This window comes from Plecotus auritus (assembly GCF_963455305.1).
Source record: "Plecotus auritus genome assembly, chromosome: 9".
Classification (NCBI taxonomy): domain Eukaryota; kingdom Metazoa; phylum Chordata; class Mammalia; order Chiroptera; family Vespertilionidae; genus Plecotus; species Plecotus auritus.
In genome coordinates, this window is record NC_137783.1 from 16,140,558 (window position 1) to 16,164,359 (window position 23,802).

At 42.6% G+C, this 23,802-nt stretch overlaps 1 protein-coding gene across 1 annotated transcript in view; it reads right to left on the reverse strand.

Moving 5' to 3' along the window:
• Positions 1-6,467: 6,467 nt before the first annotated feature.
• SORCS3 (sortilin related VPS10 domain containing receptor 3) overlaps positions 6,468-23,802 on the reverse strand; it is a 552,458-nt gene continuing 535,123 nt past the window's right edge. Inside the window, exons 23-27 of the mRNA XM_080641763.1 lie at positions 18,145-18,276; positions 16,397-16,496; positions 15,322-15,427; positions 9,179-9,339; positions 6,468-8,390 (exon numbers count right to left, since the gene is read on the reverse strand). Coding sequence (XP_080497889.1) covers positions 8,326-8,390; positions 9,179-9,339; positions 15,322-15,427; positions 16,397-16,496; positions 18,145-18,276 — 564 coding nt within the window. The 3' untranslated portion in view covers positions 6,468-8,325. The remainder of the gene's footprint in view (positions 8,391-9,178; positions 9,340-15,321; positions 15,428-16,396; positions 16,497-18,144; positions 18,277-23,802) is intronic.

Sequence of the window (23,802 nt, forward strand, 5' to 3'; positions counted from 1 at the left end):
GGGCTTCCATAACCACTCACTTATTGCCTTGGGTGGTGATGGAGGGATATCTTTTCTCCTAGTATATTCAGTCTAAGAGGAATAGTAAATTCAAATGCCTCCACTCCCACTTCAAAAACCAGGGCAATACTCATAGGTTTATTCCCCTACATGCTTGCCCTACACAGTTTACTTCACTCTTTAGTAGTTTTCCAAGGCTGTTATGACAAGTGTCACAAATCAGGTGGCTTTAGTTTTCTAAGGCTGTTATGACAAGTGTCAAAAACAGAAATGTATTATGTCACAATTGTGGAGACTAGAAGTCAGAGATCAAGGTGTTAGCAGGGTTGGTTTCTTCTGAGGCATCTCTTCTTGACCTACAGATGACCATCTTCTTCCATGTCTACACATGGTCTTGCCTCTGTACCTGTCTGTGTCCTAATTTCTTTTTATAAGGACAACAGTCTGATTGAATTAGGACCCACCCTAACAGACTTATTCTAACTTAACTACCTTTCAAAGGCCTTATTTCCAAATACAGTCACATTCTGAGATACTGGAGGTTAGGGCTTCAATATAAGAAGTTTGAGGGGATACCATTTAGCCTATAAAATTGATGCAGTGAGTATGCGACCTAAACTTTCCCAACTAGGAAATTTATCTGGACTTTTGAATCTTCAGTAAAATGGGGATAAAAGAGACAATTGAAGTTCATTCACTCCAGAGGAGACCCTGTGTAAAATGCCACCTGCCAGGGAAACAGTCCCATGCTTCCTGGTTCTCATGCCTCCAAAGATGTCTTCCTTCCTGCCTCTTTCCAAGACATGTTCTCCAGATTTGAGTTGAGTCCATGGCCTCCCACTAGCCTTCCCATAAATTCTTGTTTATTTAAATTAGCCAGGATCAGTGTTTATTTTTTATTAACTGATATGTTTTAAATATCATTTTAAAAACCATATAGAGCTATGCACACTGACCTTGACAATGTAGGGGTTTGCCACTCCAATGAGAGGCACCCTAAGGACTCCAGGGCTGATTGGGGATCTCCATAAATAGCTTTTTTTGCCCAGAGATTTGGATTTCCATCCATAGGTCAGGATCTAAAAGGAAAAACAAACAGTTCAAGGATAAATGGAACATGGACACATCTTTGACGTTAGGCTCCCTCTGAATTTTAGGTTAGAGAAGACATCCTGGTTTGCGTGAGACAGCCCAGTGCCATGCTTTTTTCCCCAGAGTAATTATTAATAGTGCTCCCAGTTTGGATTAAAAAAAAAGATATGGTCACCCAAAGGAAGTGTGTTTTGGTCATTGATATATTCCCAGAACAGAGCCTAGCAGAGAGCAAGTTTTCAATAAACATTTTTGAACAAATGAGTTAATGAAAGGGATCTTACCTCCTGATCAGATACAGATGCACATTTAATTTATTTTTCTTCTACATGTTGCCAATCGCAAGGTATAAATCATTAAGCCAAGAATGTTTGGAAGATCAGCACATTGCTATGGAGAGCTCCTAGACAGAAAGGAGATGGGTTTGGAGACCTGCCATGTTCCTATTGGCACCCATGGAAGTGGTGGCTGCCTCTTTAAAACAGATGCATATCAAGGCGAGGTGTGAAGTCCACCTATTGTTGGAAAGTCTGCCAAGATCTGAGATCCACTGGGCTCAGAGCTCTTTCTCCCCTACTCCCCCCATCCTCAATGCTGGTTGAGGCTCCAAGTTGATCATTAGGCAACCACCATGCCACTAATTAGGAGGCACGAGGCATATCATAGCATGATTAGCTCATGATGCGTACATGCTGCCTGGAGTTGTCTTGTTACCATTATAAATAGATTAGAAATCTGGGATCATCTGCAATTTCCCCTCACAGAAGAGAATCTGAAACTGACAGGTTGAAATGAGAATGTATCAAGTAAAGCTTTGTAATGAACAAAAATCAGCTTTAGTTCTCCAGGATCATATCTCCTCTCTTCTTCCCTTGGCACTCCTCCCTCAGAATGTTCCAGCTGCCAATGGAAGAAGCCCAGAAATTCTCTAAGTGAACCATAAGATTTTGGAAGGTCAGTGCAAGAAAACCATTCAGGGGTCCAAGGACCAGGTGTGTTATTTATGGAGACAGTTATGTGCTTCCCAGGTGATTTTATCTAGAAACTGAGAAAGGCAGATTAATGACAAGAAAAACAATTCTGCTCTGCCTCTGTTGCGTCTGCATAGCCTCCTGTCTCTTCCTGTCCACCATGCTGGTACACAACGTTAACAGCAGCCAGTTCTTGGAAGAGTGACAGCAATAACCCTTTGCAAGGGAGAATAAGCAACAAAAGACCCTGCATCATAAGAAGAGCTGTGGGAGAGGCTCCAGGGAGGAGACATAGGGCTTTCTTGGTAGGGAGAGATCCCTGGAGCTCAACAGCCTTCAGCACACTGGGATACTTTGAACACAGACATTTCAGCTGAGGAAGTCTCTGTCCCTCAGGGACCAGACCACATACTTTCTCAAGAGCAAATTACTGAAGGCCTTGCTTTATCTGGCTCATTTGTAATAGCTGCAAACAGGGCCCTTCCCCAGAGACTCAGCTGCAGTGACAGATGGCACACGTGCCTGTCATGATCTATTTTCCTGTCTTTCCTGACATTAGAAAAGAATCTACATCCTGTGCTCACGCTCTGAAGGGGCTCTCCTGAAGCTGTGACTAGAATTGAAGGCAAGAAACCATGTCCTTGGTACCTCCGGATCTATAAACGTTCTAGGCTTACAAATAACTGTTTCATCTGAACATTTCAATGGGTGAAGATGAGGAGCTCAGGTCAATGACCCTCAGAGAGGTTCTGAGGGACCCCAGGACCTGAAACTGCACACATCATCACAAGAGCATTGTATGAGAAGGAAGAGTCACCAAGAAACAAGTTCTAAATACTGGAGGCAAACCCATCAAGAAACAAGGCCAAGGTGTTTTTGTCCCTGTAGCATGGCTACCTCCAGGCTGTACTGCATTTGGCAAAAGTGAACCTGTTTCAGAACCTGAGAGCCTCCAGTCTAATTTTATGAGACATTTTTGGCAGCCCTGATTAGAAGCATACATTCCTTATCCCTTCCAAATGGTTCAAGGAAAATTAAATCAGTTGTATTAAAAAAATACTATACACACACACACACACACACTAAAAGCAGCAGTGAATTTTGGAATCAAGGTGTTAATAGTGAGTTTTAAGCAAAATTATCTTCCGTCTGAAGGGGAGCTGGGGGAGATGGTATGTCACCCCAGGTAATTCTGAATTCTTTCCCTGGGAATACAGCCCTAGGTGGGAGATGGTTCAGATCATTTTTACAACTTGAGGCTGGGGGGGAGGGGGGCGCGGGGGGGCGGTGGGCAGAGGAAAAGGATCCACCATGTCAAAACTAGAAACCCTCAGATTCTATTCAGTATTAGTCAAGCCCTAGTCACTGTGTATTTACTCAAATTATCTCATTTGATCTGAGATCCAACCCTGTGAGAAAGATGCCTTTATTGTCAATTTGCAGCTAGGGAAACTGGGCCCTGATTATGGTATTGTACCCCTCTGGGCCTCAGATAATTAAAAGTGGTGGATCCAAGTTTTATTGAGATTCTCAGTCTCCGATTGAATTGAACTCTGGCCAGGCTCTCCTATTTTAAAGGGCATTCAGTGACTGTGCATGGTAACTACTGTAAGTTTCAGGGACATCATGATGCCATGGTGCTTTGAAAGGCAATCGTTGGTCTACATCTGGTCTCCTTTGACAGTACCATTGGAGCAGACAAGAGAATTTGGCAGGATCCAGTGTGTGTGTTAGAATGAGGCCAACCACTCTAAAAGGTGAGCATGACAGCATGTGAAGCTGGGGCCTGGTGGCTGTCTGTTGAGCAGCCTCACTTCAGTTCAAGCCATGAGCTGCTAAACAAGTGTGTCCGCAGGGCAACAGCATATAGAGGGCTGTAAGCCACCTAATAATAAGCACACTTGGCAAGTTAGAATCTCAGCCTTTATGGACATTATAAATGGGAGCCATATTGGCATATCCATTGGGCTCCCTACTGATGCTCAATGATCTGCAGTTTAATCAGCTTTGCACTTGTTAGGGAGCCATATGGCGGAAAGAAGACTTGGATTCCAGCTTCAGCTCTGCACTAATTTTCTGTGCAACTTCCGGGGAGTCACTTTCCTCTCTGAGTCTCAGTATATTCCTCTACAGAAGGAGAGGGTTCTCCTACATACTGCCCATCCTAGTCATCTCTCAGTAAACTCTGAAAAGCAAAGCTAGCCAGTGAGGCAGGCCATAAAGTGTATTCCTTTTACAAACCAGGAAATTGTGGTTCAGATGACTTGCTGAAAGTCAGAGATCTCCTAATTCCTGGCTTAATATTCTTTCCTAGGCCCAATCCATCACCACCTTATTCATAGTATGTTTTTGTTTCCGATAACTCAATTAAGTCACTCTCTCAGAGTTGCAGCTGTTGCCCAGAAGGAAATGAATAAATTTGGAAGCGGTTCTCACTTCTGTAAATTAAGATGCTGTGTATCATGGTAACAGAAGCCAGGGCAGGTGACTTTCCCCAGTAACGCTTCCTGAAATATTTTGTGGCAGATATAGCAGTTCTTCTCAAACATCAGTGCACATGAGAATCCTCGGAGAACCTGCCTATGGTGCTGATAGCTGGGCTCCAGCCACAGAATGCTTCTGAGGGCTTACTCCTAAGCTCTAGGATTGCCTTAGAGAAAACAATTCTGAAGCAAAGCATGTCCTCACTGCTCATGAGAAATCCAACATAGAAGCAAGTGCAAGTCAAGCACACCCTCTGCCATCAGCCTTTGCCTGTCTAGTACTGAGAAATCTGAGATAACTGTGCTGCTGGTGGATACGGAGGCTATATTCTTAGCATGACTCAGCCGAATGAACCAATGATCTCCTATTCTTTTACCACTTTATGTTTTTTTGTCTCTTTTAACCTGGTGGAGCAATTTTATCAATCTGACATAGTATCTTAACATGGTAAGAACTCAGATACCATTGGAAAGCAAAAAACAATACATTTAGAGAATGCACCTTTGACTTGGGACAAGAATATTAGACATTTTACTTTATTTGGGAAGCTCAAGACCATTAAAAAATCCCTTGAAGATTTGCAGGCACTTTAAGTATGAACCATAGTGAGACTGCAAAAAACCCACTGTTACTTCTTTCAGCGGTATCATAAAGTAACTTCTCAATATTTGAGGAAGCATAGTTGTTAAAAAGTAAATATAACTAAAGAAAAGTTATACTAAGAATAACTTTAAATACATTGCAAATAAAAAAGAGCCTACATCTTCAATTTGAGTTCAGAACATATGACTCCAGAATAGCTAGTTAGTATCTAAAATATGGAAGCAAATGATTGACCAAAGCATTCTGGTTTCTTGGCTATCTTTGATCCATGGAAATTTATCACATATTTTCAACACTATAATTGCTAAAACATCCAACTTATAGCCCTTATTCTAGATACTTAGTTCCTGTTTCTTTATTACCTAATGTGTAGACGAGTCACTCACTTACCCTCCCAAATTCCTACTCAGCGCTGGGCAAGAGATTCATTACTGTTGTGATGCATCAAACAGCATGCTCCTAAATAATAATAAAAACAAAACAAATAAACAGAAACCAGCATACAAAAGCAGGGTTGGGGGGAAGAAGATATGTCTTGCTGACTTCCTCTTCTGTTTTTATTTTTTCTGCTGAAATCTTCAAGACATGAGTTGGCACTACACCTTTACCACTCACTGGGACCTGGGGTCAGACTCAAAGTCCATATAGATACCCAAACATCTGCTCAGAAATCCTGGCCACAAACATTGGAATGGGAAACTTGGATACTGATTCAAATAGTTCATCTAATAAGAGTTCATAGAAAATGAGGGATCCTAGAAAGTGAATCAGTAGCTTAAACTATTGCTATCAATTTTCCATGCCCTCTGTCAACTGGAATTATAAATCCACACCATTTGTCATGTAACTTAGGAGTGGCTTACATCACAGTAGGCAGAGTCTATTTCCCTGGACCATTGATGTTGGCCATGGCCATGTAGTTTTCTTTAGTCAATGGAAAGTGGGTGACAGGTAAATAGAATGACCATTTTGAACCAAGATGTTAGAACATAGAGTATTCTGCTGGTCTCACTTGGAATTCTGTAATTCACCATGAAATAAAACATACCCTGGGGAGTTGCTGGTCTCAGAATGATGACAACTCATTGAGCAGACCTGAAGTGACTGAAGCCTGCATCCAAGCTAGCTCAGGAGAGCTCGGTCAGTCTTGACTGAGCTCCCCCAAACCACAGCCAACCTGAAGACTTGAGAGCAGAGCATAAATATCTGTTCTTATAAGCTACTAGATTTTTTTTTGCCATGTATCATTACTGCAGCAATAGTTGGCTGGTACAATAGATAAAGAAAACTGCCCAAAGAAATCTCAGACAGATATGTAGCTTTGATGTACAAAAATACATTTATTTTCAACAATTTCAAAACCACTGTCTTTTTTTTATACAGTAGAAATATTCAAATGGAACAATAAAACCAAGAACAGTATATGTACATATACTGTATATATAGATATGACTCATGCATTTGTATTCCAGTGTGTAGTACAAGTATTGCAATTGTCTGCCCCATTTAACCCTTGAAACAAAAAAGCACGATCTTGAGAAATACACCTAATCCTGATCTAAGCTGCAGTCAGTCAGATTTCTGAGAATCACTTTCTCTCAGGGTCTCATAGAGAGAAATGTGAACAACATCCTACAAATATCAACAGGTAAAAATTCAGCCTTTCCTCCCATGTATATATACAGTATATCATTTTCTAAAACAGTGTGCACAGGCTGAGCCTGAAAAGAAAAAATAAAAACGCTTACAGCATGGCTTAAAGTGACCCTACTGAAAACAACTGACATGTATACATGTGTGAAAGGGCTGGTCTGCTGGAAAAGAGAATGCTGGCCTTGGAAGCCACTCACTCCAGAGGCAAGAACTATCTTAAGGGAACTGAAGGCAGACATTTGACTTTAAGGAAGGTGTGTATATCTGACAAGCAAATAGCACAGCTTTGCTAAAATCATCTTTGACTAATATCATTAAAGACTAGACCCCTATTTGACCCACCGGATTTTCATGGACTCATGATTCCACAAATACCACCTCCCTCCCAACCTCTCTAGCTCCTCCCATGCCAACAGGCACTCACTGGGCTTCACCTACTGCCCAGAGCACTATCTTTAGCTAAAGAACAGCCCAATAATTCCCCATAAACATTATACATTTCTTTGGAATCCAACCAGAAAGCAGTATCATTGCCATGTTCAGATCCATTGCCTGGCTTCCTTAGAGAAGAGCATTTTCTCAGGCTGATATCCTCAATGTTGTCTTTTTGGAGGGAACCCTTGTACGCCCATCTGGATCTCAGTCTGAAGTCTCTAGTGGGCTTCATCTTGCAACTTCTTCCATGTCACTGATGGAACAATAAGACTCTATGTTCTACGATGTTACTATAGTCCTTCCTTTACCAATTGTCCCAAAGAAGCCCCCCCCACCCCCCTTATGTACATAAGTAGAAACTGGCTATGGCATGGACACAGAGATGCAAGAGTTAATTGTGACAGACAACTGGAGAGCATCCAGAACCCAACACATCAACTAGGCCTGGGGGTTGGTCAGCTCTGAGGGTGAGTGCATAAGCCAACACACGCGTCTTTCTTTTTTCTGTTTTCTTTTTTACTAAACATTAAATTATTTCTCAGGAAATAAAAAGCTATTTACACTGTAATTATATACAATAAGCCATCGGTAGCCTCACTATTGACATGCACGAGGCAGGGCCTCTTTCACAAAAGTGTGCACGCTTCTTGCAGTTATGTCCACACCCCACCAACTAACCTCCTGCACATCTAACTGGGAAATGGTTTACCTTTTAGGGAAGTGTGCTGGTGGGGGGTTTGTTGGTGATTTGGGGGGATGGGAGGTTAATGAAAAGCCAACCCAACTTTAACAATAACAATATAGAGAGACCCACAAGGGAAAGGAGAGTCCTTGCAGAATAAAGCAAGAAGGCTATGGGAAGATACGTACTTTGCCCATAGCACAAATACAGCCATTTATTCTTTTTTATCTTATTTCAATCAGTTAAGAATGTCTTTGCCTCCCAAAGCTAAGCATCTGCCTGGTATTTATGAAGGGGCCCTTGGTAAACAAAGGGTAAAAAAGGCATTTTAATGTTTTCCCATAATAATAGTAATAATAAAAAATAAAAAGTCAGAAAGATGGTTGACCACGTGGCTTGTTGGTGTTAAACACTAGTGCAGTTGGGAATCTCCTTTGTGCTTTCGCTGTTTGCAATGGTGGCAATGCCTCCTGCAGGGAAGAGAAGACAGAGGGAGAGAAGGATGTAAATTTCATCAGCGGAGGAGTCTTTGTTTTATTTCCTGCTAAATACCATGCCACCTTGAAGAGGTGCTTAATATGTATTATTTCATAGGGCACCTAGATATTCTATCCTATCAGTTCACTGGTTTATCTCCTCTACCTTTAATGTTTGCCATCTCCCACACCAACACACAAGGTAGAAGCAATACCTTGCCATCTTATACTCTACTAATAACTATAGTGATAACCAACATGTACTGAACACTTACTATGTGGCAGGCATTGTGCTAGTAATGTAATATCATTCCGTTATCACAACAACCTCAGAAGGTAGGTACTATTATTCCCATGTCACAGATGAGGAATATGAACCACAGGGAAGTCACATTATTCCCATGTCACAGATGAGGAATATGAACCACAGGGAAGTCACAGAGCAAGTAGAATGGTAGACCAAGAGGATTGGCTGAGCGAGAAAATGGGCCCAGGACCATCTGATGCCAGAGCCTACACGTGTGATGATTAATTAGGACATTTAATGTTTTTGCTCTATAGAAGAAAAAGTCCAACAGTGATGGATAGTTGATCTCATCTCTTCCTTACTCTTGATCTACTTGTAAGGGGATAAATTCTGCCAATTTCATATGGGCCAAAGGTGGTGGGGAAAATTTCAAATGTGTTTATGTCATTGTAGCCAGTTCTAGTACTATCTGAAGAGCAGGCCAAGTGGGTTGGCTGAACTGGTGTTCAGAGGACAGAGGACACAGCACACATACCTATGACCCGGGTGTCCAGCTCTTTGTCCAGCAGTTCCTCAGGCTCGGTGAAGTCACTGAGTGTGATTTTGGGGGCGTTTTCACTTTGGCTCACTGACCCAATCATCTCCTGCTCCTTGTCATGTTGAACTTGAGCATAGATGTTAATCCAGGGGATTTTCCTACATGGACAGGAGCAAAATAGCATTATGATCACAGGGCGTGTGAAAGTAGATATTTGGAACCCCTTGGTGATAAGCAGGGGGAAGAAGCTATTTAATAAGACAGGCCAATGCCAGGGAAAGGGGCTGCTCACCTAGACACTGGGGTCATGAGGCCAAGAGACATTAGGCCAGATACCCAGATGCCCAGGGGACGTGTAAGCCACAGAACTCCCTGAGGAATGCACCTTCTTCTGCAGTAAAAACCAAGCAGGTGTAAACAGAAGGGCAATGCCGTCCATCAGCTATGCACTAAAAGCCTTAAAACATTTATCCACTATTATGTGTTTAAAGGAGCTGGACTTCGGGACTCATAAGGTTGTATCAGAATTAAAAAAAAACATGTTTTCCTAAGGTTGCATCAGTTTAATCAATTCACATTGGTCTCCTTTATGAAAAACTACAAAATAAAGGACATATAGCCATTGCTATTCTATTAAGAACACTATTCATAAGCTAAGTACCTTATGTACTTCCATAGTCAGTTTCCTCATCTGTTCAATTGGAATAACAATAGCTTCCTTTTAGGATTGTAAAGAGGATTAAAGGAAAGATGAAAAGAAGCTAAATAACTTCCTTCAAAAGACACAGAAGTAGTGGGTTTACAAGGCAGGCAGGCTTGAGGTTAGAGGAGCTGGCAGATCTCAGTGAAAACCCCAAAGGAATCATCTCCTGACCCCATCTATTATCTCCTGACCCACTGTGCTCCAGCTTCTGTAGCCTCCTTTGAATTCCTATAATCCAGTGCTTCTCAAACCATTTGTGACTCTATAGGTCTGGACAGGATGGGCTGAAATTCTGCATTTCTGCCATGCTGACCGGGGAGGCTGATGCCACTGGTCTGAGACCTAAACTTCAAGTTGTAAAACTCTAATACATCAAACTCATCCCCATCTTGGGGACTTTGAAGCAACTTTTCCCTCTGTCTGCAACACACCTCCTTCTACTCTTCTCATGATACTGTCTTTCAGAACTGGGCCTCCATGTCATTACCAAGAGTTCTCTCCTGACCACCCAACCTTTCCTCCTATAAACATGTAATGAGACAGTGTCTATGAAATAAATGAATAGGGTGTTGGTTTAGGGTGATGTAACAGGCAATGTTTGTTGACTTGTTTTCTGTCTTTCTAACTAGACTAAAAACCCAATGTCCATACAGTCTGTGTTTTTATCTTTACTGCTATACACTTAACTTAGCACAGTACTTGGCACATGGTTTACATTCAATAAGAATTTGTTGAATCAATAAATAAATGACCTCAAATCCTGGGCTCTTTCTATTTTCTATTTTCATATTATGTTCTCAGACAAAATGATGACATTTAAAAAAATATTAAAATACTACATCTAGAAGAAATCTCTCTACCTCATTAAATAAGGAGGAAATTGGACAGTTGTACAGACATTTCATGAAGCTGATTACTGGCACAGATGTTATCAAAACTTGAGACATCTGGCATCCACCCCAATCCAGAACATTCTGTGCCTTTCTAAAGGAGTCACTCTGTTGTCCTGGCACCAACCAGTAATATTTTCAAACTTCTACATTCGCCTCCCCACTCCAATCCCTAGTGGATATAGAGTGTAGGGATACTTAATAAGGAATTTCTATAGCTAGTTAAGAAGGAAAGATCCAAAAGATAAGTTTAAAACATGGGTAGTTTCTACCTTTCCTTTACATTCAATTTTCATGTCCTTAATGGTTGCTTTCCATAATTAAGGGAAATGTCCTCCTGACTCATACTGGTCTGAACCAGTTAAACATAATTTACAAGAACTGATTATGTGAGGCAGTGAACCTCAGGCTCTCTAAATGTGTCCAATTAAAAACTCATGCTGGCCCCTACTTTCTCATCTAAATAGAAATGCAGCTTAGTGACTTAGATTCCCTTTAATCATAAAAGTACATATTACTCATGAAAATTGGGATCAACTGTAATATTTATTAGGTGCTGGGGGCAGAAAAACCATTTCAGATCATACAAGCCTATGTAACTTCACCCCCACCCTTTCCTGCTCTCCTAATAATACCTGTGAGAATTTGAATAAATTTGCCCTTAGAAAGTTTGCCCACTTTATTTCAGTCTCTAAAAACAGATTTTTTTTCAACATTCTTAATAGATGGTTGGAAGGAAATGAATTTTGTTATTATTTTCAGCATTCAAAAAATTGTTAAATTAGTTTTCATTTCTTAACACAGCCACTTGTAGGAATGTTGAGAACCTAAGTCAAAACTGAACTCAATAGAGAAGAAACATGGGAAGTAGGTTTAGAAGCATCTCTTGGGCTACCCATTCATATACATTTTAATAAGAGCAGTAAGATGGATCAACCCAAGTGATCTCTAAAACACTTCAGTTTTTATTTGTTTGTTCCAATGATGATAAGTGTTAGGAGCACCTGGGAGAAAATTTAGAGAAAGTGAAGTAGGCTTCAGACTATGATGAAAGTCTTACTGAAAAAAAAAAAGTACTGAAATAAATATAAAAGCACAAAAGTTTTGTTGTATAATCAGAAAAAATAAGAATCTATACTATGGAAAGGAGGTCTTCGTAGGCAGAGTTTTCAGGAAGTAGAAGTCATCTCATAATGATTTTTAATTATATTGCTTAAGACATCAGATAATATCAGTTCTATATAAGAATAAGATCAAACGTGAGAGACAGGGTGATATTTACTCAAAGGAAGGTTGGGGCTCAAGGTAACTCTATTCTCCTTCCCCTGTTAAGGGAGAACTTAAGATCTTGAGATGGTGATTCAGTGCCTGGCACACAGTAGTCACTCAATGGGTGTTTGTTGAATGAATGCATGGTTTAATGAGTTCATACTGGTGGTTAGAGGGAGAAAGTTTTGGGTCTGAAAACTCAGCCAGGGATCTAGACAAAAACAGAATTGCCCTTTCTCGACATTGTGTTATCCAAGTGTTGACTAAGGAGGTGCAGCTATTTAAATTTAATTAACTAAAGTTAAATAAAATTTAAAATTCAGTTCCTCGATGATATTAGTGATGACTGTGTTGGACAGATTATGGAGCATTTTCATCACTGCAGAAAGTTCTGTGGGAAAGTTCAAATAATGCAAGAAGCAAAAGAGACTCTGGAACTCAGAGGTAAGAACCTGACCCTCCATAGAACCATCACTGGAGTTCCAGGTGATAAGGAGGAAAGGAAACCAAAGAAATAAAACAAGATCCAACAAGACCTCCACCAAAGGCTTGAACATTGGGAGAAAAACTTCTAGAAAAGGTGGCTAAAAAAAAGAAAAAATAATAACTGCTGATTGGTAACTCTTAGCTGCCTCTGCTGTTTATCCAGTTTGTTAAATGTAGCCTTGGCTGCATGATTCACTGGGGCATAGAAAGGGCTGGTTGCTATCTGAGGACTATAAAGGGAATAATTCAGAGATGGCATTCCCTGGCATAGATCCGAGTATTGAAGGGTACACATTTAGAGATGCCTACATTAATGAGTTGGCTGTCTAGGGAGTTTAGCAGCATTTATAAGAGAACAGAAAACTTTCTAAGTCATAGGATAAGTATCTGACACAAATACTCCTCTGCAGGAATTCTATTGGCCCTTAGCCTCAGCTATGATGGGGTTCTAGGGGCCAGGAGAACAAATGTAGCATAGTTGATCTTCAAGCCCCAGCAATCACCAGGCTTCCACCCAACCAAATCCTTGGATGAACGAAAGTGTGCTTTGCATGTAACTGGAGTACATCCATAAATGGGCATTGCCTTGACTAGACTGTTTCTGTGTTGAATCTTTGCTCTCTCTATTTGCAATATTAAAGATTTTCCCCCATTTTCAAAGAGAATATGGCAGGTGGGCTGACACGTCTTCCCCCAAGTGGACATGAATTCACATACTGTTCTAAAAATTGAGTAGTAAGGGGAATCTCACTCTGCCTTTCTGGTGGTATTGAAGGCTTCCTACTGTTTTGGCTAATGCTGAGATGGATATTGAGTAAAACTGATAGTATAAAGCCTGAGATATACATGAGAGGAGTGCTGAAGGGTGCTGGGGAGCCCTAGCTGGTTTGGCTCAGTGGATAGAGCGTCAGTTGTGGACCGAAGGGTCTGGGTTCAATTCCAGTCAAGGGCACATGCCCAGGTTTTGGGCTTGATTCCCAGTGTGGGGTGTGCAGGAGGCAGCCAATCAATGATCTCTCTGATCATTGATGTTTCTATCTCTCTCTCCCTCTATATACACTGAGTGGCCAGATTATTATGATCTCTGAACACATAATAATCTGGCCACATGAGTGGGGTCCGGCCAGCCTGGCCAGGGGGAGTGGACTAAGCAGTTGGCCCGCCTGCCTGCTGGTCGAACTCCTGGTCGAGGGGACAATTTGCATATTAGCTTTATATTATATAGGATATGCATTGAATGGCCAGATTATTATGCGTTCAGAGATCACAATAATCTGGCCACTCAGTGTATATTCTGGGGAAGGGGTAGACTGAAGCACCTTTACCACTAATCTCTTCCAAAATCTAAAATCATTGTGTTCAGTACCTGGAAACACTCACAGGACCAAGTATGCTTTCAAACCTCATCTGATGATATTCCTATGAAGTACATTTCTATACCACTGATATTTTTTGGTGAGCCTACTAGGTACCAGTTTGTGACACAGAAGGCACCTTTGGCAGGCATATTCCTTGTTATCTTACCTAATAATAGACAAACATGTAAATTGAACGTACCTCTGCTACGCCACCAGCCAATCAGGAGTGATATGCAAATTAACCCAACAAAGATGGAGGTTCATTTGCATACACAGGCGCCCAGTGACTGGGGTGGGCAGGACGCTTGCGTTGTCACCATGGCAACAATGCAGGCGTTCTTCCCCACCCCTGGTCTCTCAGAGCCTCTGGGCAGCGTGGGAAGGCAGGGCTGGAGTGGAAAGAGGTGGCTCCGGGGCCTGAGTGGAAAGGGACTGGGCCAGAGTGGAAAGGAGGTGCTGGCAGCCAGGGAAAGGAAAGCCCATTCTAGCACGAATCTTCGTGCATCGGGCTTCTAGTTTATAATAATAACTTAGATTTGTTGATTATTTAGTATGTACCTGGTATAGATATTTACATTTGAGCCATATGGCAAGTCTATAAAGTGTTATACACTTTTTTTTATAGATGAAAAAACTAAAATAGCTTAGGGAGAAAATCTAATTGCCTCAGGTTACAAATATCAAAAGTTAAAATTGGATCTGTCTTATTTCAGAGTTCACACTCTTAACTAGTCCACCTCATGGTAGAAATATTACATTATCTAAATAACGGTAAAGAATGATTGATTTTAATTTCATGTTTTGAATAAGTATCCTATTATATTACTCCTCTTGTGGCCTTCAAAAATAATTTCTGAATACATGTATAATTTGTTTTTTATCAATTTCCCTTTAGACACAGGGAAGGAGGGATGGTGATATTTTGAGGTTAAATATTTTCAGTATGCCAATTTAAATAGAGATACTATATAGCTATTGCACAAGATAAGAAAATGTGTGTGTGTGTGTGTGTGCACGTGAGTGTGCACTCTTATACTTAAGCAAACAAGACTTTAGCTGAATTTTCTCTACTTATCCACCCTGAATGGTTGCTAACTTATAAAAAAGATATCCTGAATATTTGAGACCTTAATTTAGAAAATTTTAGGTGAGGTTTGAAAACTCTTTCCACTTCTTTTGAAGAAAATAAATTGATTTCATAGACTACCCCTCCATTCCCTAACTCAATATAGTTATAAATTAGATAGAGTTCAGATTTTTAAACTTATTTATTCCCTGACCCTCAACCATTCCTACTTTTCCCCATTCCCAAACAGAGCTTCAAGGAGAATTAATATCACAAAGTTGGGATGAGTTTAGGAATATTAGTTACAGGAAGAATCAAATGCCATGAATCTAGCCCCGAGAGTAAAATTGAGGGATAGTAGCACATACCTTTTAAACTTGTAGATCAAAAACACAGCCAGACCAACAAACACCACCGACAAGAGCATGAGCATGGCTGAGCTGCTGCGCCCAGCACTGGAGTCCACCAATGGAGCTAGGAGGGAAGAACATGCTCACTTGGAAACTATTAGCTGAAAAGTGAGTACCCCTTGGAGAAAGGAGGCCAGGTGGGTTCCATCTGTATATCCAGTCTCCGGTTGCCCTGCACACTACCTGGGCACAGGATCCCTGGTTTCAATGACAAATTGTATCCCCCATCACTGAATCTTCAGAAAAGTAAATGCCTCTGCTCTTCTGGGAGAGATTTGCTGCTCTTGGTACAAACTGAGCAATGTGTGTTCCGTTAAGGGGAGTAGAAGGAGGATGTGAAAGTCCTTTCTCTTAGCCTGAGTGTCTGTTAACACGATTACAATTGGCTCATTGGGAACTTTGGATTAAACACTGCTGCAATGTTTCAGTCTCTTCTTTTACACTGTTCTGGTGAAACATTGCTGGATGAGCACATCTGCAATCTCCACATCTGAAAACTCTTACAGCGATAAGGGACATTCAGCAACTAGGCTCTCCCAGAGATCCAGCAGTGGATGCCCAAAGGAACATGCCTCCTTTTATTACTCTTACAAATAAACCAACTAGAGTTGATCCCTGTTTCAACTTAAACTTCTGCATTGTAAATAGAAGGGAGTTTTAAATTAATTTCATCTGGCTTCCCAATGAACATTCATAGAATTCGAAAATCCCAGAAATTTAGAGAGTCTGAGGACTGCCTAATATAATCCCGAATGTTTCAAATTTAAAAAAAAAATCAAGGCCCAAAGAAATTGTAGGTTTTCTCCAAGATCATCCAGGGATTCAATAGCAAGGACACTTCTAAGAAAGTCTTCTTGCCACCTCAACAGGAAGCCTTGAGAAAGATGTAATTAATCTTTCTTAATCCTCGCCATGCAAAAGAGCCCTGCCACAAAGCCATTTTCCAGGCATTTATGGAGAAGTATTTGCTGACTGTCTCCTCCCTCTTCTCTCCAGGATACCCACTTCCCCCTGAATCCCAACAGGCACTCACCTAATGTCAGCTGTGTGACATACACAATGACTTGAACCCCTGGCTTTAGTTCAAACTGGACCAAGTTTTGGTTTAGAGCATTAAACAGCATCTCCACGATCTAGGGGAAAAAAGAGAGAGGTTTCATGGGAAGGTGTAACATGTGACAATGCTCCCTCATGGAGGAAGAAACCAGGGTCCACAGGCAGGAAAATTACCATGTTCAATCAGTGGACAGGCTATTGGGACATCTTTATCAATTTGGGTCTCCTGGAGCCCTGTGCAGCCAAAACAGTAGTTGGTATCGTTCACTTAGACTGGAGAGGATGGTGAGACAGAAAGCTGTGTCCAAAGTCTCCTAGCAGATTCAAGTTGATAATAGACATTGATGTTTCATTCAACTCCTAGTTCAGTGCTCTTTTATTCATGCCTTTTCACTTACCATAGAAAAACATGTGGTGGGGTCCAATGAAAGAAAGTCAACCCATCATTAGTTCTTTAATCTGATCAAACAATACAGACAGGGTAGAGAGGTACCTGCCAGGATTAAAGCAGGCACATATACCCCAGCCCACTCCTCTGCGCTGTTTTCTCCCTTAGAGACAATGGGAGGCAAACATCAAAGCAGAAGCTGCCTCCTTTTTATGGGATAATTTTTCCTCTTTACTTCTCCCCAGCAAGTCTCAGAACACATAACATCGATTTAATCACTCCGTAATTCCCACATCGAAGCAGAAGCAGACTTAGGCTGCTGTCCCTAACACTTATCTTGCTGTATGCGCCTTAATACCACAGCTGCTATTCGTCACTGTAATTACCTATTTATCTAAATGGATGGATAGTGTAGCTTCCAAAAATAATTCACACATGCCACTTGCTATTTCAGAATAAAGAGGTCTTGTAAAAGTGATGTATGCATAAGCTGAATTTATTTTTGGCCAAGTTAACTATGCAACCCTGAAATGCAAGGATCAATTTCATTTCCCAGAGAAATGACGGCGATGACATCTATGCTGCTTGAGAAGGACTGAGGATAGGTGTGGGGACGGGGTGATGGCCAGGTGAGTAGCAGAAGGACCTGGAAGATGTCTATACAATGATTCCCTCATATGGGATCAAATATGTTTGATTCATGCCGATTTTTAGCAGCCTCATTCTCATTTATTTTCACCTTTGACTTAGCATCTGGGGAGGCAGGGAAGGGTGGAGCAGAGCACAGACACCAAAATCCCCATGGAGCAGGAGTGAGAGGGAGAAGCATGGAACTGGCCAACTCCTTTATTTCCTGGTCCATGAGCAGATCACAGGAACTATATGCCCCTTTGGTAAGGACAGTAAATCACAGTCTCATTGGGAAATGCTGCTTCCTTAGTCAAAGCCAGCTGAGGCAATCCATCTCTCTCCAAAAAAAACATGTTCAAAGCAGTTTCTGTCCCCCTAGAAGCAGAACTTAAATGCCCAGGATTTTGAAAGACAAGAAATAGAAAAACTCAAATTCCTCTCTTTCTTATCCACATCTGGGACAAGTCATTGGGTGGGAGATATTAGCAAGTTGAAGGACTGGCAACTGTTGGAAGGAATGATACTGACTGCTCCAGCCTATGTGCATCTATATTGATTATTCTTCAAAGCTCTGAGTACTGGTGAAATAGTGACAGGCTGATGGGCCAATGGGAGAGACCGTCTCCCTTTATGGCTGAAATTAACTTTGGGTCCTCTTAGAATGTGATGTACAGGCAAGTGTTCTAGCCAAGTTTGCTTTCACTTACTTGCTCCAGGTCCTCTTCATTGCCTTTCCGCCTCTCTGTCAAGTTCTTCGGGGGGAGGATAAAGAGCTCTGCTGAAGTTGGGAGGCCAGGGAACACAGCAACCAGGATCTGGTCTTCCGGGACACTGGTTACCTGCAAGGGTGCATAGACCAAAGAGTGAGGTCCTAGCTTTCCCCAAGTCAACAAGAAGGAGAAGAATATGCACAGATATAAGGCTTACATATATGCATTTTTTTGAAAAATATTTAATCCTTATCTGAGGATATGTTTTTATTGATATTTAGAGAGAGAAGATGGGAGGGAGGGAGGGAGGGAGGGAGGGAGGGAGGGAGGGAGGGAGAGAGAGAGAGAGAGAGAGAGAGAGAGAGAGAGAGAGAAACATTGGTGCATGAGAGAAACATTGATCGGCTGCCTCCCATTCATGCCCCAAATGGAAATTGAACCCAAAACCTAGGTATGTACCCTGATCTGGAATTGAACCCCCAACCTTTTGGTGTACGGAACGAAGCTCCAACCGAGAAACCTGGCCAGAGCTATAAGACTTCTATATGTTTTTTAAATGCAGCACTTCAGGCACAGGTTCCAATAGACTCCAAGCTTTCTTTCCATGGTCCCCTAGAAGTGCTGAGTTTCACTACCTCCTCTGCTCTTACTTACATTTTTACTGAAGCTAAAATACTATCATAAGTGATTTTCAAAGTATTATTTGTTAGGAACATTTGCAAAAGCTCCCCCCCACAGTTTCTGTTTCTCTGCACGTAGAAAGCTCTGGCTAAAACATGAACAGACTGGCTGCAAATAAGGAATAAGAAGTTATAAACAAACATGGGAAATGCAAATGAAAAAAAAAGCAAAGCAGCCCTGGTTTTCACTTACTAAAGCGGGATTTTTATTAACTTACACTAGCTAATATTGGTGAGGCTTCAATTAAGAGGTCCCCTCATTTGTTGCTGGCAGCACTAAAAATTGATACATATTGTGCCAATTTTGTTTTCAAAAGACTTACTTGGAGGCCATAAAAATTTTCATACCCTTCTTTCAATAACTGTAACTTGGGGTGTTTGTCCTAAAGAAATGATCTCAAATACAGGAAAAAGGGGCATGTAAAGAAAGAAACACTCATAACTTTATAATAGCAAATAAGTAGAAAAAAAGCACAAACATTTGAAAAAAAATTAAGGAAATAAATGAAATCGTCAACCTGTTAGAGTGTTACTCTACCATTAAGATGATAATTAGTACCGAGCCAACACGGAGAAACACTTATGCTAGCTGCATTCTAATCTATTTCCTTCTATTTCTTTGGTTACAACTCTATAAAAATATAAACGTAGAGGAATTAAAAAGCAAAACAAGACACTAAATGTTATGTTAAGATGCTGAGATGATGAGTTAATTTTTCTATTTCTTGAGTGTTTGGGAAAAGGATTATGTTGCTTTATGATACAAACTTAAAAGTAAGCTTCCGTCTGAAAGCAATTTCTTGAAGAAAGCAAAACTTCAAGTTTTCCCCCTGTAAAGAGGATTGACTATTCTCTCCTAAATGTCTTTTATCCAGAACAACACTTCTAGTGCCAATCTAAATATGATAATATAGTTTTTGTTTTGGTGGAAATACCCACCTCCTCCCCTGACGAGCTCCGAAGGAAGTGATCTCCTCCATGTCAGCCTCTGGTCCCAACCCTTTTTAGAACACCACCCCACCACATCGCTGGGACTCAGATCATGTCCACTGTGACAGATGAGTGCATCCACCTGTACGATCTTTTCTCTGGTCACTTCATATTGTATGTTTGTCAAGACATTCCTGGGGTGCTTTGTGGATACCCCATTCATTTGAAAAATGCCCAACAGAGTAGAGACTCAATCAATAGTTGCTGGGTTGAACAGAATTGGAGGGGTTAGTTGTTGCCCATTTGATGAGTAACAGCACTAGGGGTAGAGATTGGAGTTAACTCTCAGAAATGTGACAACAAAGAGTGAGAGGGTCTACTTGAGGAGAAGTAATAAGCAGCAGTCAGAGGCCTAAAATATCCACCAAGAAGAGAGGCATCACTTTGGGACCTGAGTGGGCTTTGCCAGAGGCCTCATGTCCTGCTGGAAGGCGTGACCCCGAGTATCTGGAAGCCTAGGTACCAGAGGACATGGAGCAAGAAGGTCTTATCCTAACCAGTCAGAGGAAACAACTCTCCAGGGACTGGACAGAGGACAAAATGCAGAGATTCACCCAGTGGAGTGAAGTGGCTGAGCCTGTGTGTGTCATGGCTGCTGGGACCCTTTGCCCTAGGGAACTATGGTCTTGGGCAGCCTTGGGCGAACTACGGCCCGCGGGCCAGATCCAGCTGTTCTATCCGGTTCTCTTGCTCTCCCCTCCGCTCCTTTACTTTGAATTTATATTAGTTCACACAAACACTCCATCCATGCTTTTGTTCCAGCCCTCCAGTCCAGTTTAAGAACCCATTGTGGCCCTCGAGTCAAAAAGTTTGCCCACCGCTGGTCTTGGGGAACATCAGTCAGTTAGTGACCCTGGAGGGACCTTGGAGCTATGTGTCTAAGGTCAGTTAACCTCATCCAAACAGACATATGAGTGATTTGTCTTGTGATATTTAAGACTGAGGGATCAGCTGGCATGGCTGTTTATTATTTACTAGAGGCCCAGTGCACGAAATTCGTGCACGGGGGTTTGTGTCCCTCAGCCCAGCCTGCACCCTCTCCAATCTGGGACCCCTCGAGGGATGTCCGACTGCCCGTTAAACGGGCAGTCGGACATCCCTCTCACAATCCAGGACTGCTAGCTCCCAACTGCTCGCCTGCCTACCTTCCTGATCGCCCCTAACCACTTCTGCCTGCCAGCCTGATCACCCCCTAACCACTCCCTGCCAGCCTGATTGATGCCTAACTGCTCCCCTGCCAGCCTGTTTTCCCCTAACTGCCCTCCCCTGCAGGCCTGGTCACCCCTAACTGCCCTCCCCTGCAGGCCTGGTCCCTCCCAACTGCCCTCCCCTGCAGGCCTGGGCCCCCCTAACTGCTCTTCCCTGCAGGCCTGGTTCCCTCCCAACTGCCTTTCCCTGCAGGCCTGGTCGCCCCCAACTTCCCTCCTCTGCCAGCTTGGTCACCCCTAACTGCCCTCCCCTGCAGGCTTGATTGCCCCCAACTGCCCTCCCTTGCAGGCCTGGTCCCTCCCAACTGCCCTCCCCTGCTGGCCATCTTGTGGTGGCCATCTTGTGTCCACATGGGGGCAGGATCTTTGACCACATGGGGGCAGCCACCTTGTGTGTTGGAGTGATGGTCAATCTGCATATTACTCTTTTATTAGATAGGATAGAGGCCTGGTGCATGGGTGAGGGCCAGCTGGTTTGCCCTGAAGGGTGTCCCGGATCAGGGTGGGGGCTCCCTTGGGGTGTGGGGGGGCCTGGGCGAGGGGCCTGTGGTGGTTTGCAGGCCGGCCACGCCCCCTGGCGACCCAAGCGGAGGCCCTGGTATCTGGGGTTTATTTATCTTCTACAATTGAAACTTTGTAGCCTGGAGCGGAGCCAAGCCTCTGTTTGCTCCATGGTGGCAGCCATGGTTTTTTTTGGATTTATGTATCTTCTATAATTGAAACTGTAGCCTTAAGTGAGACCTGGGCCAGCCAGGGTGTGCAGAAAGTTTGGCTTCCTCCATCGCCACAGGCAACCTTAGCCTCCTGCTCTTTCCAGCTCCACAGCAGCTGCCAATTCTGTTTGGATTTATGTATCTTCTATCATTGAAACTTTGTAGCCTTGAGTGGAGGCCTAGGCTGGCAAGGGCAGGCAGAAAGCTTGGCTTCCTCCATTGCCAGGGAAACCCAAGCCTCCCTCCTGCTCTCTGTGGCCATAGCCATCTTGTTTGGGTTTATTTGCATATTCACTCCTGATTGGCTTGTGGGCGTGGCTTGTGGGCATGGCTTGTGGGTGTAGCAGAGTGATGGTTAATTTCCATATTACTCTTTTATTAGATAGGACTAGAGGCTCGGTGCACGAAATTCAAGCATTAGCGGGGAGGGTCCCTCAGCCTGGCCTGCGCCCTCTCACAGTCTGGGAGCCCTCAGGGAATGCCCAACTGACACAGCTTTGGCCCGCTCCCCACAACTGACATGGCTTAGGCCCGCTCCCCATGGGCCGTGTCAGTTGGACATCCTTAGCACTGCTGTGAAGGTGGGAGAGGTTCCTGCCACTACTGATGCATTTGCCAGCTGTAAGCCTGGCTCAGGGCTTCTGGCTGAGCAGCATTCCCCCTGTGGGAGTGCACTGACCACCAGGGGGCAGCTCCTCCATTGAACATCTGCCCCCTGGAGATCAGTGCATGTCATAGCAACCGGCTGTTCTGCCATTTGGTTAATTTGCATTTTAACCTTCTATTATATAGGGTTAAGATTATTATTATAATTACCAAGTTATGGATTATAAGCTTGTATGTTTTTAATAAATACAGTCATACAAAATACAACAAAATTCTGGAAGTTGCACAGTCAAAGGCATCCAGGAACAGCCTCATTTTCATCCCTTTCTATGAACAATCTCTTTGTAAAAAGATTTGAGGTGAAGTTCATCCTCTGAACAACTCCCTGCAGGAATGCTCGTATATTGTTCTCTTTTACTTACTCATCTTCCTTTCTGTGAGCTCCTTCTCCTTATCTGTCCCTGGAGCTTTCTCCTCTGTCTTGGGAGGCATCAACATTCATGCCTGCCCTGCCCCCACTCCTCCTATGAAGGTGGGGGGAGTTAAGGACCTCCAGAGCCTCAGCTCCCACATCTCTACCTCAAGCTGTACTTCTGCTTGATCTTAAGATCCATATTTTCAGCTCTCCTGGTTATCTTAACCCCAAGAAGTTGTGATCGGCAAACTGTGGCTCGCGAGCCACATGCAGCTCTTTGGCCCCTTGAGTGTGGCTCTTCCACAAAAATACCACGGCCTGGGCGAGTCTATTTTGAAGAAGTGGCGTTAGAAGAAGTTTAAGTTTAAAAAATTTGGCTCTCAAAAGAAATTTCAATCGTTGTACTGTTGATATTTGGCTCTGTTGACTAATGAGTTTGCCAACCACTGTCTTAACCCAATTGTTTCTCATGTCCTCTAAACTTGTAGGGAAGATCAAATAATTATTGTTCCCCCAGTATGCTTCTCCTACATAGTCCCCACCTTGATTAATGGCAAGGCCATCTCTTACCTAACCTTCTAAGCAAAAAGATTTTCCCTCCTCCTCCTCATCCACACTACATGTTAGAATTGGCCACCAATTCTATTGTTCAACGTCCCAAATAAATGTTGAATCTTTCCTCTTCAGGATTTTATTATCTCTGACTAGGATAACTGTGGTAGTCTTATAACTGCTCATCTTTTGTGAAATCTCTCCCCCAGTCCATTCACTTTCCACCTTAGCAGCCCATCCTCTGTATTGCCACCAGAATGGATATGTGAAATGTAATCCTATAGTCGGGATTTTTCACTAAAACAAAAAACAACACATTTCACACTTGCAGTGCCTACTGGTATAAGAGGCACTTCAAACCACTTCTAGCTTCTCAGACTCTTCACAAACTGACTTAACCATCCTAGCTCAACATTAGCCACACTTGCCCTTAAAACCTAAAGATTGGCTACACTAACTCTGCCATTTTCAAATGCACTGTGCTCTTTCAG